General features: G+C 34.5%; 1 protein-coding gene and 1 long non-coding RNA gene across 3 annotated transcripts; one reads left to right on the forward strand and one right to left on the reverse strand.

Annotated features, from left to right (window-relative positions):
• Positions 1–813: 813 nt before the first annotated feature.
• LOC107892798 (casein kinase I) lies at positions 814–6,699 on the reverse strand. The gene is made up of 14 exons (XM_016817850.2): positions 6,286–6,699; positions 6,158–6,198; positions 5,334–5,403; positions 5,065–5,213; positions 4,882–4,977; positions 4,092–4,162; positions 3,616–3,677; positions 3,452–3,515; positions 3,266–3,350; positions 2,993–3,119; positions 2,316–2,389; positions 2,175–2,238; positions 1,735–1,865; positions 814–1,520 (listed from the first exon to the last, which is right to left on the reverse strand). Exons 1-14 carry the CDS (start codon positions 6,359–6,361, stop codon positions 1,236–1,238), a joined length of 1,395 nt encoding a protein of 464 aa, XP_016673339.1. The 5' UTR covers positions 6,362–6,699; the 3' UTR covers positions 814–1,235.
• Positions 6,700–6,784: 85 nt separating this feature from the next.
• LOC107892808 (uncharacterized) lies at positions 6,785–9,516 on the forward strand. Of its 2 annotated transcripts, XR_001682632.2 has the most exons (5): positions 6,785–6,868; positions 6,945–7,096; positions 7,800–8,410; positions 8,624–8,690; positions 9,136–9,516. It is a non-coding gene; the product is annotated as an uncharacterized lncRNA (long non-coding RNA). The 2 variants fall into 2 exon arrangements; XR_001682630.2 differs by having other exon boundaries at positions 8,624–9,516.
• Positions 9,517–15,741: the final 6,225 nt, after the last annotated feature.

Below are 15,741 nucleotides of genomic sequence, written 5' to 3' on the forward strand. Positions count from 1 at the left end.
GTTTTGTCATTTTCGGTCATTTTCGGTAGATAATAAAAAAATTAGTTCATTTCTGTAAATAAAATTAGAAATGGGCCTTTATTGGTAAAATAATCAAATATATTAATATTTTTAGCTGATATATTAATGATTTTAACAAAATTATTTTATTTTTATTCTACAAAATTTCATAATTAATTCAATTTTTTCAAATTTTGATTTATACCTTTAACTTCAAATATAATAAGAAATAAATTTAGGTTAGTAAAATCCTTTCTTTTTTCCTATTATTTTCATCTTTTTTTCTTCCATTCAACCTAGAACCAGCGCGCCACTGTTGCCGCCACCAGATTGATAGACAGAAATTAAAATTCAGGTACTTTAAAAAGTAGAGATACCACATTGATAATTTTATTAAAATACAAGAAAAATTGTGTCATTATCCCAATTAAATGCGACTAAACAAAATTTTAGAATTTAAAGGTGAATTTAACATTGTTTTCACTTTTGAGGTAAAAAATACTGTTGAAATAAAAATAATACATACTTTTGAACATTTCAGAAATACTTTTCGGAAACACTTTTTTAACCAAAAAAAAATTAGAAAATTTTTATTTAACCCAAAAATACTTTTAAAAAATAATACCAAATTAAGCCTAAAACTCATTCAACTTCATCTATAAAACATTAAAACTATTTATCTTGATTCATGTTTTAATCTATGTTTCTTCGTTTATATTTATTATTCTTGACAAACTCATATATTTTATGAATGAACAATTCATTTAATATAACAAGCCAAACTTATACACAACATAACCTAAAAAAATAAAGGAAGAAAAACGGAGATGTGTTCATTTCATTTATTATCCCCACAACTTAAGAATAAAGAAAGAGTTACAGATACTGAAATTACATATTAATTAACTCCTAATAGGGTGAAGACAAGTAGGAACAGAAATTGCCAGCCATGAATAAATATTTAACAAATAGGTAGGAACATAATTTTTTAAAAACAAAAACAAGGCCTGGATCGAATATCATTGTATCTTTCTCTTCATTATCTCTACAACAACATAGCATGACAACCGGTAAGATCATAATATATATATAATTGACATTTTCCATCAAAAAATATGTAATTTAGCAGTGACGACACCCCATCATGCATGCAAGAAATACGTTTCCATTGGGATGGGAATATGAGGACTATACCAAAAAGAAGTGCTCCCTCTCTCTCTTACCAATTGGGACAATCACCCCTTCCTCTTTTCCATAAACCTCAAACGGTGCTCAGAGCTCTGATTCGGATCTTCACGGACACCTTTTGAGGTTGTAGCTCGGGAGAGAGACGATTTTTGCTCTGACCCTGAATGGACTCTCTGGCTTGTGGAGAGGCGACTGCTACCTGAGAGAAGCCAACTTGATCGACTATCGCTGGGCCCTAAAGAAGAGGCTGGCCTGCTGCTTGAGGCAACAGCCCTCCTGGACATGCTGCTAGGCCGGTTGGAAGAAGTTCGCACCCTTCCAGAATCATTATCCTGGAAAACCATGAGAGATATTCAGAACAGACTTTTGAATAATAGATGAACTCTAGACCGATGATTATGAACTCGATATCAAACCTCATACTAGAAGACACGGACAGATGTATTGAATATATTCCATGAAATAGGTTCAGATCCAGATGGAAAATGGATAAGCAAACAATAACTGAGAGCAAAAAATTTAAATTTTATGGCAGTGGACGCATACCGTATCCTTTGATGGTGATGCCTTCTCTGATACCTTCTGCTTTGAATGATCACTGAGATGTCCACTGCCTGAAGCATTTTTCCGAGTAAATGCCTCAGCAGCACCCAAAACTCTATCCCGTGTTTCTCGTCCTACAGCCAAAAACGGCAAAGGCAAAGAGGGGGAAAATGTTAATATTCACTTACAACAAAAGAACTTTTTTTCTTTCACAAAGTAACAGCCCAGAAACATGTTGAATCACCCAGCTGTAGATCAGCAAAGTTAAGTACCCAAGCCTCGAGCATGATAATTGCAATTTAGAATCGTATCTAGAATAAGGAACTCTAGAAAACTACGCAAATCAAGAAATCCAAATACACCCTTAGAGTTCTAAACATTTTAATAACACGACACAACTGTATATCCCTCTCCCTACAATCTCTCAAGAGAACAGAGCACACCTGATGGCTTCTTTGTTCTTTCAGCAGATGCTCCAGTGTTTACAGCAGCTTTTCCACTTGATGGCTGAAAAGACATGATAAAGCAAATAAGAATAATCTGAGATAGGAGAAATGTACAGCTCAAGGTTGACACACACTGACCCGTTGTTTAGAGCTACTGGTGAGCTGAGGATACTTGAGTACAGTCCAGTCATATACATAGTCAAACTGATATCCTGTCAAAAAAACAACCTCGGGTCAAAAACTGCCAACCACCAGCCTCCAAAGAAATATTCTCAAATGATGTTTTTTCATGATATATAGGAATGTCACCTTATCATGCTTTCGGACAACTTGAAAGCAGGAAAACTAACTTCAGCTAGCAACAGAATAAGCCCACAGACACATTATTGATTTTGTAATAACTGTGTTCACCAGTTTCAAATGCATTTTGACAGGAGTTGGTGTACAAAAAGCCTAACTCAATTTCAAGGTGTATGAGTTAGCTACTGATATTTGGGTACAAGTAATTATGACACAGTAACCACCAATCTGTGCAAAGTTTCTGATACATTTAAATGACTCTACACATGACCAGAAGAAACTAGAAAGGTAGGTCATCAGTTCCCCAGAAAGCAACCCATCTTCTAATTGCTTCTTCGAAATGGTCATGCTTTGAATGGAAGTGGCTGTGTTAAGATGCACATAGACTAGGGTATTCAGAAGTTACAAATATTTTTGGGCATTACAAAAAGATACAAACAGCTCCTAACTTCTAGTAGTAGCTGGAGATATGATGAAAGTATTTCGAACATGAAACTATAATGTTTGGTTCTTACCTTCTCGAATAAATAAGTCACGGAAAAGCTTCTTCAAGTATGAATAATCTGGCTTGTCTTCAAAGCGTAATGAACGACAATAATGGAAGTATGATATGAATTCTGATGGATATGACTTGCAAAGTACCTAAAGGAAGGATTCACATATTTTATGTGATTAGTCAAGAATGACGGAAGCTTAGTGACAGGGTAATCCCGCCAGCCTTCCTTTTTAGATTTCAATATGAATTCCATGCATTAAACTATAAAGTGACAAGTTGAAACTTATAATACCTCAACAGGAGTTAGCATCTTCTTTTCACTGATTTTATCATACTTCTGTTTTTTTGTCCCTGCCTTAAGGCCCTGCCATGGAAGGCTGATTCCAGGAATATAAAAATTTTAAGAACATCAAAATGATAAATAATTTTCACATAAAATTTAGAATACACAAAAGAATAGTGCCTATATTGTTATAACCTTCCTCGTAAGAAATACATGAGCACATAACCAAGTGATTCCAAATCATCTCTTCTGCTTTGCTCTGCACATGAATTGAGAAACAATTAGATTGCACAATTTACATCATGTCTAACACGAATAAGCAGGCAACAACAAAATAACTAATGTGGCACTTTACCCACCAACTCCAAGGTGAGTGTTAACACTTGCATATCGAGCTGTGCCCGTAAGATTCTTGTTCTCTCTGTGAAAATAGAAAATTCAAAGTATATATCAAACACAGAGAATAAATAGATAAACAACCACTCAGATAAACAATTGAAACTAACCCTAGATGCTAGCCAAAATGTGATCACTTTCTGGACATTTCAAAGCAGCATGCAAGCAATTGAACATAAACGAATGCAAGTAAAAGCAGCACACAACTGTTCAAGAACTTCCAATGTACCCTAGTGACCTGCCTTCTCTAGCTTGTTTAGCTAGATGCTATCGTTTTCAAGAAGAGTCACCACTCATTAGCATCTAGTTTATAAATATCTACCTTTCAGATAGAAAACATGTTACAAACAGCTAATAAACAAACTAGATAAATGGAACAACAGGAAACAAGACTCATTGTAAAACTATTATGGATAAGAAACAAATGGTAAATGCATACCTATATGGTATGTGTTTATGAGTTTGAAGATCCCTATACTTTTTAGCAAGGCCATAATCAATGATATACACCTGTTACAAAATTGATGCAATGGTTAGCAGCAAGTCAAGACATTTAGTAATGGCCATCTGTATAACAAGTAAATACAGCTGTAATAAGTTTTGGGAATATACAAGTTATCAACTATTGGTACAGGCAAGAGAAACTGAAACACACATCAATAAAAAATCAGAAACTGACCTATGGCATCAACATGTATAATATTTAATAAAGCTCAAGATAAAGAAAGGCAACTTTAAAACTTTAAAGAGGACATCATGATAAAATTTTACTATCGTACAAGTTATTTCAATACCTCAAATTAACTCCTCGTTAAACCAAATAAGTGCACCATATTTAAGATGCAAAAATGCTTATGTGAAAGCTTCACAAAAGAAAATCGCACCGATGCATCCAGAATACAAGATCTTGCAGACAACTTCTCAGTTAACCATGGTATCGGATATTGAACTATTGAAGCTCACAGTGTCCGTGAAAAAAAGGATTAGTTTACTTTTAAAACACAATAATTTTCCTTTTTAAAATCTCTTATAGTAATCTGAAGCTATTAACTGCTAAATTATGGGTGTAAAAAATTTTAAACACAATAATTTTCTCTTTGAAGGCACAACTGCATTAGATAATCTTAATTTCCACTATTCTCTATTCCACCAACCATGAAGTATGATAAAATTTCAAATGAGTGCACTCCACCATCTAACTAGAAAGCGAAAGCATTTAGCTAATGTACCTGATTTGCTTTTCGTCCCAAACCCATCAGAAAGTTGTCAGGTTTTATATCACGGTGAAGAAATCCCCTTGAGTGCATATATTCAACTCTGTTAATCTGAAGGTAACAGAAATAGGATAACTCATCACACTTGACGCTAAATAGGCAGAAAAACAATTTCTCCAGTAAGACAGGTAAACATACTAACTGATCTGCCAGCATTAAAACTGTCTTCAAAGAGAGCTTTCTATTGCAGTAGTTGAACAAGTCCTCAAGGCTTGGCCCTAGAAGCTCAATAACCATAATATTATGGTCCCCTTCAACTCCAAACCATTTGAGGTAGGGAATCCCAGCTTCATCAAAAACAATAAAGAAAAAGAACAATGAACTTTAGCTAATTTTTTTTTCACATCGTGTTCATTTTTTCTCACTATACTTGTTTACAATCAGCATAGGAAATGACAAAATCTTACTTCCGCCTTGAAGAAGTATGTACAACTTTGACTCATAGTGAAGCTGAGGGTGCTTGGTCTTCACAGGTTCCTAAAAATTTAGGCGAAAGATGATTAAAATCCAATGAGATTAAGGTAGGAATCCGTAGACACATTCCGAATTCACTTTTAACTTTTCAGGAAGAAAATGGTACTTTTCATTATAGAATGCATTCACTGTTGCAACATCTAAGCAACAACTCTCAGTCTAGTTACATTTCTAAAAATTTCAGCCTATGTATAGCACCTCAAGCTTTAGAAAGAGATATTTGGTCAAAATAAATAAATAAATAGATGACAGACATAATGGTTACACACTTTTCAGCAATCAAAAAACTTGAAAATGCCCAAAAAAAGCCCTATTCCAAAATTCAGTACATCTTTTAATCCAAATCTATGTTTTTCATTAGCATTTTCCAACGCATCACGAGTCTACAACTCAATATTTTAGCATCCACTCGATCCAATCTAGCAACCAACTGAAAAGTTAATCATTCTGAAAAGCACGTTCTGATCCAATAAATCTCTTAAGATCACACTTACCATATGACTAGATACATAGCTAAATTAGCCCGCATTCTCATAATGTGATGATAACTTATACAAACTCATTTCCACACACAGAATATTAAAAATCCAACTGATTGCATTGGTAATGCAAATAAAAGAAGCTAAACTGGAATTGTAAAACTAATCCCTAGAAATTTCTTATATCCAGGTGATCATATATCAATATCTAAAATCAGTAAAATATTAACAAAAAATATATTTATTAAAATTCAATTTCAAAAACATAAGGCTCATACCATCTTAATAGCAACTTCTTCCCCTGTCTGTACATTGACCCCTACCAAAATAAATTTCCAGTAAATCAGATTAATTATTACTTCAATTTAAAAGGTAAAAAAAGAAAGGAAAAGAGAAACAGATTTACCGAGGAAAAGCTCGCCGAAAGATCCAGCTCCGATCTTCCTGCCCACTTTGAATTTTCCACCGACAACACGATCCATTATCAATTTGCTTGATTATTCAGAAAAAATTAATAAAAAAACTGAAATAATTTTTTTAGAATCTTTCATAACAAAATCTGCTCGAAATGAGAGAAATAAAAAGCGGAAATTATTGGGCCAATGAACCACATTGCTGGAAAAAAAAGTGAACAGTTTCCGTGGGGGAAAAAATTCAATAAAAAGGAATCAAAACAAGAAGATTATCAAATGAAGAGAGGAAACCAAGGCGCGAGAAAGGAGAAAAGAAAGACAAGGATTTAGACAAACAAAAAGAAGAGGAAGAAGAAAGGGAATTTTCTCTGTTTATCTGATTTTTTTTTAAGAAATAAAATTATTTTTTCCCCTTTAACTCAAAGGAAATTTATTTTTTCTTCCTTTTTTACCTTTTTTTTTTCCTTGTGTTTCTAGTGTTATTTTTGGTACATTATTTCCCTCTGCTTTGTGTGCGGTTAGTGCTTAAGAAGGCGAGCGGCTAGAGCAAGCACGTGACCAACACGTGCATAATAGGTGATTACGTGGCATTAGAACGTATCATTATTTTTTTTTCTTGTTTCCATTTTAATTTTTCCCGGTAACCTAGCAGGGGTAAAGGAGCTAGTTCGGCCAGAAAACTAAAAAACAGGGAAGCTAGAAAATGGAGAAAAATGAACGAAAACTCGTTTCGATGAAGAATTAGCGATGGATCATAGATCTGTTGAACCAATTCCAAGCTATGTCGGAATCTGATCCTCTCATGTGAGTGATTCACGTTATTTCAAAATTTAGATCCTTTTTTTTTTCTTTTTGTTTATGAAATTATATACAGATTTATCATTTTAACTTCTGGATCATATTTGGAAATTAATATTCCATTGTGTTTAATTACTGATAAAATAAACAAAAAAATTATAAAATAAATCTTGTTGCATTAATTTAGTTAGAAGAATTATGTGAAGATTTATTTAGGGTTACCGGAACATATTTTATTTTCCCGGTATTAAATTTTAATCCCATAAATTTAATAATTACTTTTTCATGCAACTATGTCTGTATACCTTGCAACTATGTCTGTATACCTCAATTTGCAGCGGCTAGGAAACAAGAAGGTGACAAGTGACAACTCTACTTGGGGTGTTGAAAACTAAATTCTAAGGCAGATTCATGCAAATATACACTCTCTTTTGTCAGTCTTTATCAACTAGAAAGAATAATACATATGCTGTACATGCTTTGGCATTGCCATTAATGACCATTGATATTTTATGAAACACTTGTATGTGTGATGCCATTAATGTTAGAAAAGGGTTAAGGGGTTTTTGTAAGGAATTAGGCACTTGTTCTTTGTAATTTCATTGCCTTTTTTTTTTATCAAATGCAGTCTAGGTATGTGTGTAGAGTCCAATTCAACTATTCTTTCAATCCTTAAAATGTTTAAGTTTATAATGTTTATTTTTCTCAGGCTCTATGGTTTCATCTTTGTTTCCTTTCCCTTCATTTGATGCGGCAGTTGATAACTTTTGATGGTATTTGGTGCCGTTCTGAGCAGAAAACCAGCTAGGGTAATGAAATCAATATCTTTTTGGACAATGAATTATGTCTCCTGGATTTTGTAGAACAAGCAATGTCTTCAGCAGTTTACTTTTTATGGTTGATGAAGGTAATTGTAACAAAATTGCTTAAATTATATGGAGATTGAACTGTAAGTGAAGCTGAAATTTGGAAATTTGAAGACCATATATCACATAAGACATCTTCAGAAGATCTTTCCTTTGGGATTTTTCAGACCTCGGAAGCTTTTAATGAACATATACATCCGAATTAGTTCATCTTTGTTAAATATTAACTATTTCATAACGTATCTCCATGACTATTTTATGTGGCTTTCGTTAAATTATATGTTCAAATTGGATTGAGGTACTGAAAAGTAGTCTCTAATTGCACTTTTTCCAATGTTTGGGGAGTATTTTATTGACAAGAAGGTGACAAATAATGTTATGGTGATTGTAACTTCCAAGGATGCATCGTCATGTTTTCAAGCTTTTGTGGAGATCAGGATACCCTGAGGATAAGGTAAGCTGTTATACATTTAAGAAATGTCTGATCATCCCTTCTCTGCCTAGGTCCTAGAAAGAAACTTGTATCTGAAAAAACTGGGGGCAAACTATTTTACCCGGATTTAGGGGCAAGTATACAATACGGGTATACTCAATGTTTAGTATTTTTCGTTTCATATATTTAGAAAATCACGTCTCGATACTCATGCTCATATAGTTTCAAATACAGACATTGGAATGAAGAGTTTGAGTAACATAGGAAGCAACCGCTGGCAAAACTGGAGTTTGCTGATTGGGTATGGAAGCTTTCAGCTTTCTATCACATATGTTTTGTTTTTGGGTCTACTTATGCTCCCACTCTCTATACCTTTAGCACACATGAAATTTAATCACTTTACTTTTAATACCAAGAATCCAGTTATTCGATTCTTTTGATTTAATAATTGTAATGGCCAATATTACATGTGTGAAAGGCTGGATAAACAAATAAAAACATTAACTTTGGGGTTGTGAGGTTTTTTATTCTAAATCTAGGGTTGTAAGGCTTTTAGCATTGTTTCAGAGAAGCATGATGCAAGTTAATATTTTTGTTGCGAACAATTAGTTTTTGTCACATAATCCAATTTAACAGAATGTATTATTGATTAGACTTCAGTTATTAGTTATAATGAGAAGGACTAGATTTTAATTATATGAAGAGTATAAAGATTGGGAGCATAATTAGACCTTATTTTTTTTCAGGTCCAGAACATATGATTTGGGAGTTTATAGTCTCCTTTTAAATAGAAACGTTATCTTCCCATTCCTTTTAATGGCCTACCAAATTGAAGCCATGGAATATTAGCCAGTTCTTTAGAAATAATATGATTGCTTTCGTTGTCGAGTGGAGCCACTCATCTCATTCACCATTCCTCACTGTAATATAATGCAGTAAATGTAAAGGCATGTAGTAACAAATGTTGTCGAGTGGGCTTCTCTTTGCTTGAGATTAGCTCAAGTAATCGATGTTGGAATTTTTTTTTAATGAAAACTGACATTCTTATTTCAGAGAGCAATTGTTTATAAATTCTTAATAAAATCAAGGAAGGATCGATTCCATGGGTTGATTTCTTTTCCATGAAATCTTGAATTCGAGGACCCAAGGCCACTCATTGGTGTTATCCAAATTGCAAGTCCCCATCAAAGCCAATGATGAAATTTGGGGAAAAAAATATTCAAGAAAATAAAAAAAAAAAAGAAAAAGAAAAATCGGAGCCATAGTTTTGATTCGGATAATATATATTTGTTTTATTTTATTTTCATGTAATTTGAAAGATATATTATTCAAACTAGATTAAGACGGTTTTTAATAAATTATTGAAAAATTTTCAAAAAAAATCTATATGTATTTGATAACCATAAAAAATGTATTAGATAGTCATAATAAATTTTTAGTATCTAATACATTTTTACTAGATGGTTATTTATCGGAGTATTTTACTAAAAAGGACCTATTTTCAATATTATTTACAGCAATGGGCCATTTAAAAGATTATTTATCGGAATGGACTAAAAAACCCAAAATGTGCCAACGTAGAAGCGTTTTAAGGGGAAAACACAGAAAAGCACCTTGTTAAGGGTGTGCTTTTGCCATGTCAGCAAAAAGCGCATTAATATGGGTGTGCTTTAGCCCGTGTTTTTTTAGGGTTTTGGGTTATTTCTATATTATGGTTTAGGGTTTATGGGTTTAAGGTTAGGGTTTTTGAAAAAAAAATTAAGGTTTATGATTTTTTAAGATAAATTAAGGTTTAGGGTTTTTAAGATATTTTTAAATTGAAAAGGAGAAAGGGCTTTTTCAGCTTGCTTACTTGGGTTGGCAGCAAAATTCAGTCTTCGAGACCCCATAACATAAGAAAGTCGTGGAGTGCATAAGCCAAACTTCCGGCGACTAGCTTCTACCGCTAACGCTTGGACTTGGAAGCAAGCTATAGCTACCTTGAATCAATCAATGAATAAATGAAAACGCCTGCCAAGGAATCGAAAGGGAGGACAGGTGGTAAAAATATCCGCAAAAAAACGTTCTCCCGTGCTTCTAGACATGCTGAGCTCCACATATTCATGTACAGTAAAAGGGGGGATAACTATGCATTTTTCCTCCGATTCTTGTCATTAAAGTCTAGATAGATTCCTACTTCTTCCTTTCACACTATGTCACTCTTTGCGTTCCCTCCTCTTATTTTAAACCTTTTTGCCACTGCTCGATATTCTTTCTATTTTTTTCTTATTATTGGGAGTATAAAATCCAAGCCCTCGAAAACCGAAAGAGGGCCCTCATCCTAAAATGGGAATTTCTGATTGTCGGGGCGGCCTTCAGCATCCGCGGGTAATTATTGTTCAAGAATAAATAAATTTGGGGTTTAGGGTTATGAAAAATAAATTTGATGTGATGTGTTCTGAAAATTTTATTTTAACAAGATGGATTTTTTTTATACAGTCAGTAAATGTACAGAAAAAGCTTTCAGATGGATTTTTTTTTACAGTTGATTTTTAAAAAATATTTTTGAGAAGATGATTATGAAAAAATATCCTAGGATTCACGGGAAATGTGATAGTTAGGGTTGAAAAACGTTTCAAGCGGGATGCACTATCAGCAAAAATACTAAAAAAAACTTCCAACTAGACGCTCTTTTCAGTAGTGCTGAAGATAGTGTAAGCTATAAATGAGTCAAATTTCATTCTCTTGTTGCATAAGTTACAACAAGAGAAATTGAAGAAGTTCAGAAGAATAGAAATTGAAGAAGCTGAAAAGGTATAAGTTGATTTATCATATTAATATTTATACGAATAATTATATTTTTGCATAATGTTTTTTGTTTTGAATTTCTTTCGACAGATAATTTGGTTGAAAATTAGTGAAACTATTAGTGCTATTATTTACTACGACGGTGAGGTCCGTGTCACGTAGAACAACGTTTTTTTTATCGAAGAACACAGTGCGACTTGTTTTTAACCAGAACATAGAATTGACAGAACTTCGTAAAAGAATTAGGCACAAAATCTTTAGAATGACGCCAATGAGAGTTATGTCTATTAAGTATCGATTTTGTACTTCAATTGATCCCGTGACATATGACTCATTTGATATCAAAGGTGCTCGTGGTTTGAAAGTGATGGTGCAGACTAGAGGTGTGCATGGGCCAGGTCGGACCGGGTTCAGACCGAGCCCAAACAAATTTTTGGCCCATTTTCTAGGCTCGAGCCCAACTCGGCCCAAAATATGGGCCTAAAAATTTGTCCAAGCCCAGCCCGAAATAAAATTGTTAAGCTCGAGCCCGGCCCATATTAAAATTTTTTTAGCTTATTTCATTAAATAAAAAATTTTAAAATATAATAAATCAAATACATTTAAAAACATAAGAACAAAAATTAAAACAAGAAACAAATAAAAAATGATACTAAAATAATTCTTAAAACAATACACAAATTGAAAATATAATAAAAAGTGGTTATATTAAAATTCAAAATAAAATGTAAATATGATTAAAAATAAAAAAATATATTTAGTATATAATTCGGGCTGGGCCGGGCCAGGCTTGGGCCAAAAAGTCTTACCCGAGGCTTTACCCGTTTTCTAAACAGGCCTCATTTTTTTGCCCAAACCCATATTTTGGGCCTATATTTTTACCCGAACCCTCCCATTTTTTGGACGGGCTTTCCGGTTGGGCCGGGCAGTCCGACCCATGCACACTTCTAATGCAGACTCATTTCACTAGTGGATTACCCTATCTTGAGTTAAATATGGAATTTTTATCTCCAAATGAAGCATTTGCGACCTTAACATCTACTACTATTCGAGAGGAATACACGACCCCTGCCCGACACTCTGTTAGTGGGAGGTAGAACATGGAAACGTTCATTTTTTGTGGCAATGTAGAATACAATACCCTTACACGACACTCTGTTAGTGGATATGACATGCACGTAGATGGGTCGATGTCCAATGCTGGAAATACGTATTGGAGAATGGCACCAACTTCTAGTTGTTGACAATCCACATCTAATTGGGGACATTATGAAATGTCCACGAGAAGGGATAATGTATTACCTATGACATCCACCGACAAGGGGACCTCATACGTTGTAGATGTTGGCGGGTCAGATGATAAGTCTGATGTGGATCCATCCCGAGCCGGTCCCAACGGTGTTAAAGTTACATTATTTTCTAAACTGAAGCCTATTCTAATCGAACCTGAAGATGGTGAAGGGGGTTTAGATTAAGAAGAAGAAGATCTGTGATTCACAGTGTATTCATTTATAGTCCAAATGCATAATGTCAATCTATTGGTAGATAATGCGTTAAAGTTTCCAGATTTACCACACAGGAGGCGTGACCACACAAGTTCGTCGTTAGATTTGGGTGAATTAGAAGTTGGTAAGAAGCTTTCCAATAAAGATGATTTTCCCGGTGTATTGAAGCAATATAGCATCATAAACAAGGTTAACTACCATGTGGTTAAATCCAAATCTGAGAAGTTTGAGGTCAAGTGTGCAGTGCGCAATGCGTGACGGTACATGTTCAAGAAAAATCATGGCTTCAGTTAAGAAGAGGACAGAGTTGTGGGAGATAAAGAAGTTCAAAGGTCCACATATGTGTGTTGCTGGTACAGTATCACTAGGTGTTTAGAATTTTTGAATATTACTGTTCTTATTTAATATTGCATTATTTAACGTACTCATGGGTTGACAAGTGTTTCACAATATCATCCCAAGATGGATTCAGATATGATAGCGAGTTTAATACTACTAGTGGTGAAGGTGGATCCCAGACTATTGTTTCGATTTTAATTGTTAATATTCGTAGCCAATTCAAGTACATGTCTTCTTACCGCAAGGCCTGGACAATTAAGCAAAAGGCATTGGATAAAATGCATAGTGAGTGAGACGCTTCATACAATGAGGTATAATAATGGTGTCAGGTGTTGGAAGGTACATCTCAAGTTGTGTAACAGACCTTGAAACAGTTGCTCCATGGATGCCAAGTGTTCAAGCGTTTGTTATAGAGCTTTAAACAATGTCAATACGCATTTGTGTACTGTAAGCCATTGGTACAAATTAACGGTACATTTATGTATGGTAGATATACCCATCAACTATTACTAGTTGTGGCATAGGATGGTGATGAGAGGATCCTTCCAATTATGTTTGCAATAACGCCGGGAGAGTCAGGTGATGACTAGGATTTCTTTCTTTCTAGGTTGAGGAGACATGTATGCCCCTAACCTGATATCTGCGTTATATCGGATTGGGGTACTAGAATACTAGCTGCAACAGAGAAGCCTATAGGATCGCACACACCATCAATATTATCTAAGTCACATTGTGTCCAACTATTACGAGCAATATCAGTCTACCATTGAACGACGACAAGTGACCAACATGGGTATTTAATCGCCACCAAATATATTTGGTTTGTAATATTCAATTTGTTCTGAATGGAAGAGTGGTATGTAATTATCACTATCCACTTATATTGACAAGGTACGAGATCAATAAGGATCGTTTTCATGAGATGTTAATGATTTTGCAGTCAATTAATGATTAAGGCACAAACTACCTCTATAATATACCTTTAGATTAGTGGACACAATCATATGACGGCGGCCTAAGATATGGTCATATGACCTCAAACTTGGTTAAATGCATCAATTCTGTTTTAAAAGGAATGCGTTATTTACCAATAACCTCGATTGTGTAGGAGACATACTTCTGTTTGGCGGCAATATTTCCAAAGCAAGCAATGAGTTATAAAGGCCAAATGTTGGGAGGCCATGTATAGTGCCAAAAGGTTGTACAAGAAATTAATAAAGCCAAGGCTCGAGCCAAATCCATGGGCATAGTGTGAAACGATCGCGACAATCTATGATTTCGTATGATAGAGTTTGACAGATTGAACCAATGTATTACTGGTGGATAATATCGTGTACACTTGAGAAATAAGACTTGTGACTGTGGGAGGTTTGATGCACTTCGTTATCCATGCGCTTATGTAATTTCAGCTTGTCAGAATCTTCATTTGGATCCCATGAGTTATGCCGATGAAGTGTACAAATTAGAATACATGTACAACGTGTGGAGACACATATTCCCACCAGTCCTAGATGAACGTAAGTGGTCGCCTGTATCACTTGCTTCGTTTAAGTTGTTATTGAATAGAATTATGTTGCAAACCAAAAGGTTGACCATGCTCGACTAGAATACATGATAATATAGATCTCCGGGAAAGAACGAACTAACAGACGTTGTGCTGGTGGTATAGGAACTCAGGTCATACAATTTGAACATGTCCAAATCAAAATAGTTCTTAATTTATTAAATGAAACTATGAAAAAAATAATTTGTACAAAAATATTCAAAACAACTTCTGTTTTATTAAATGAAACAATATAAAAATAGTTTGTACAAATATATTAAAAAAATCAATGCATGTGCCGATCAAAATTAGTGTCACATGGGGGTGGTCGACGGTTACGCTCTGGATTCTTTCTTGGTTTAGCTTTCAACCGGGTTTGTGGTTATTCAGGATCAGCTTTTAGTTCTGGGTGTTGGGATGATCACCTACCTTGATAGAACAAAGATTGCGGAGGTGTTTGCATCACTCACGATGAAAGTGTTTGAATCCCATAAGACGATGGGGATTGGAAATAAGATGAGCTCCCCAACGGTGCCTTGTGTGGTCCATCATGTGACAATGGCCTATATATCGTCGATTGAGTCAGGGTTATCAGGAAATGAGATGTACCGAGCCATTCATTCCAACCTTGCATAGGATTGGGAAAATGAAACATATAAGGGTTAGGATACACACTTGGCATGATTTGAAGGGACTATGGTGTGGGCATCGCCGCTTGCTCCGTTGGGCCTAGTGATTGAGTGGGCGTTGTTGACGGGCCTGCCCGTTCAGTCATAGTCCTTGAATTTAAAGGCCTGTAACATCTCGATTTTAGCTTAAATAGGGACAGTGGTTTCGAAACCACAAATATGAGGTTAAAAAATTATTTTAATATTATTTTATGTGTTTACAATATGATAGCATGTGTGTGTGAAAGTTTCGTTATTTAATTTTATCGTTTAATAGCTCAATTTGAGAAAAAAGACTAAATCATGTAAAATGTAGAAGTTGCATGCTATAAGTTAAGAGTGTCTATTTGCCATGGTTTATTAAACCAAAGGTCCTTATGATGTTATTATGCCATTGATAAGGTTAATGGACATTAATGGCCTTATATTTGATGATTAAATAGCTTAATAACCAAGGGTAAAATGGTAAATTATGTATTAAGTATAATAAAACAAAACAAAAGCCATATT

The sequence above is a fragment of the Gossypium hirsutum genome, chromosome A11 (genome assembly GCF_007990345.1).
Source record: "Gossypium hirsutum isolate 1008001.06 chromosome A11, Gossypium_hirsutum_v2.1, whole genome shotgun sequence".
Lineage (NCBI taxonomy): Eukaryota > Viridiplantae > Streptophyta > Magnoliopsida > Malvales > Malvaceae > Gossypium > Gossypium hirsutum.

What these genes read in the sequence shown, in the direction of transcription:
- LOC107892798 (XM_016817850.2), bottom strand. Translation starts at nt 6,361, where the DNA reads ATGGATCGTGTTGTCGGTGGAAAATTCAAAGTGGGCAGGAAGATCGGA. An exon ending in CATACTTCTTCAAGGCGGAA is followed by an intron (nt 5,214 to 5,333) that starts GTAAGATTTTGT and finishes TTTTTGATGAAG; the next exon opens with CTGGGATTCCCTACCTCAAA. An exon ending in ATGTATTTCTTACGAGGAAG is followed by an intron (nt 3,351 to 3,451) that starts GTTATAACAATA and finishes TCCTGGAATCAG; the next exon opens with CCTTCCATGGCAGGGCCTTA.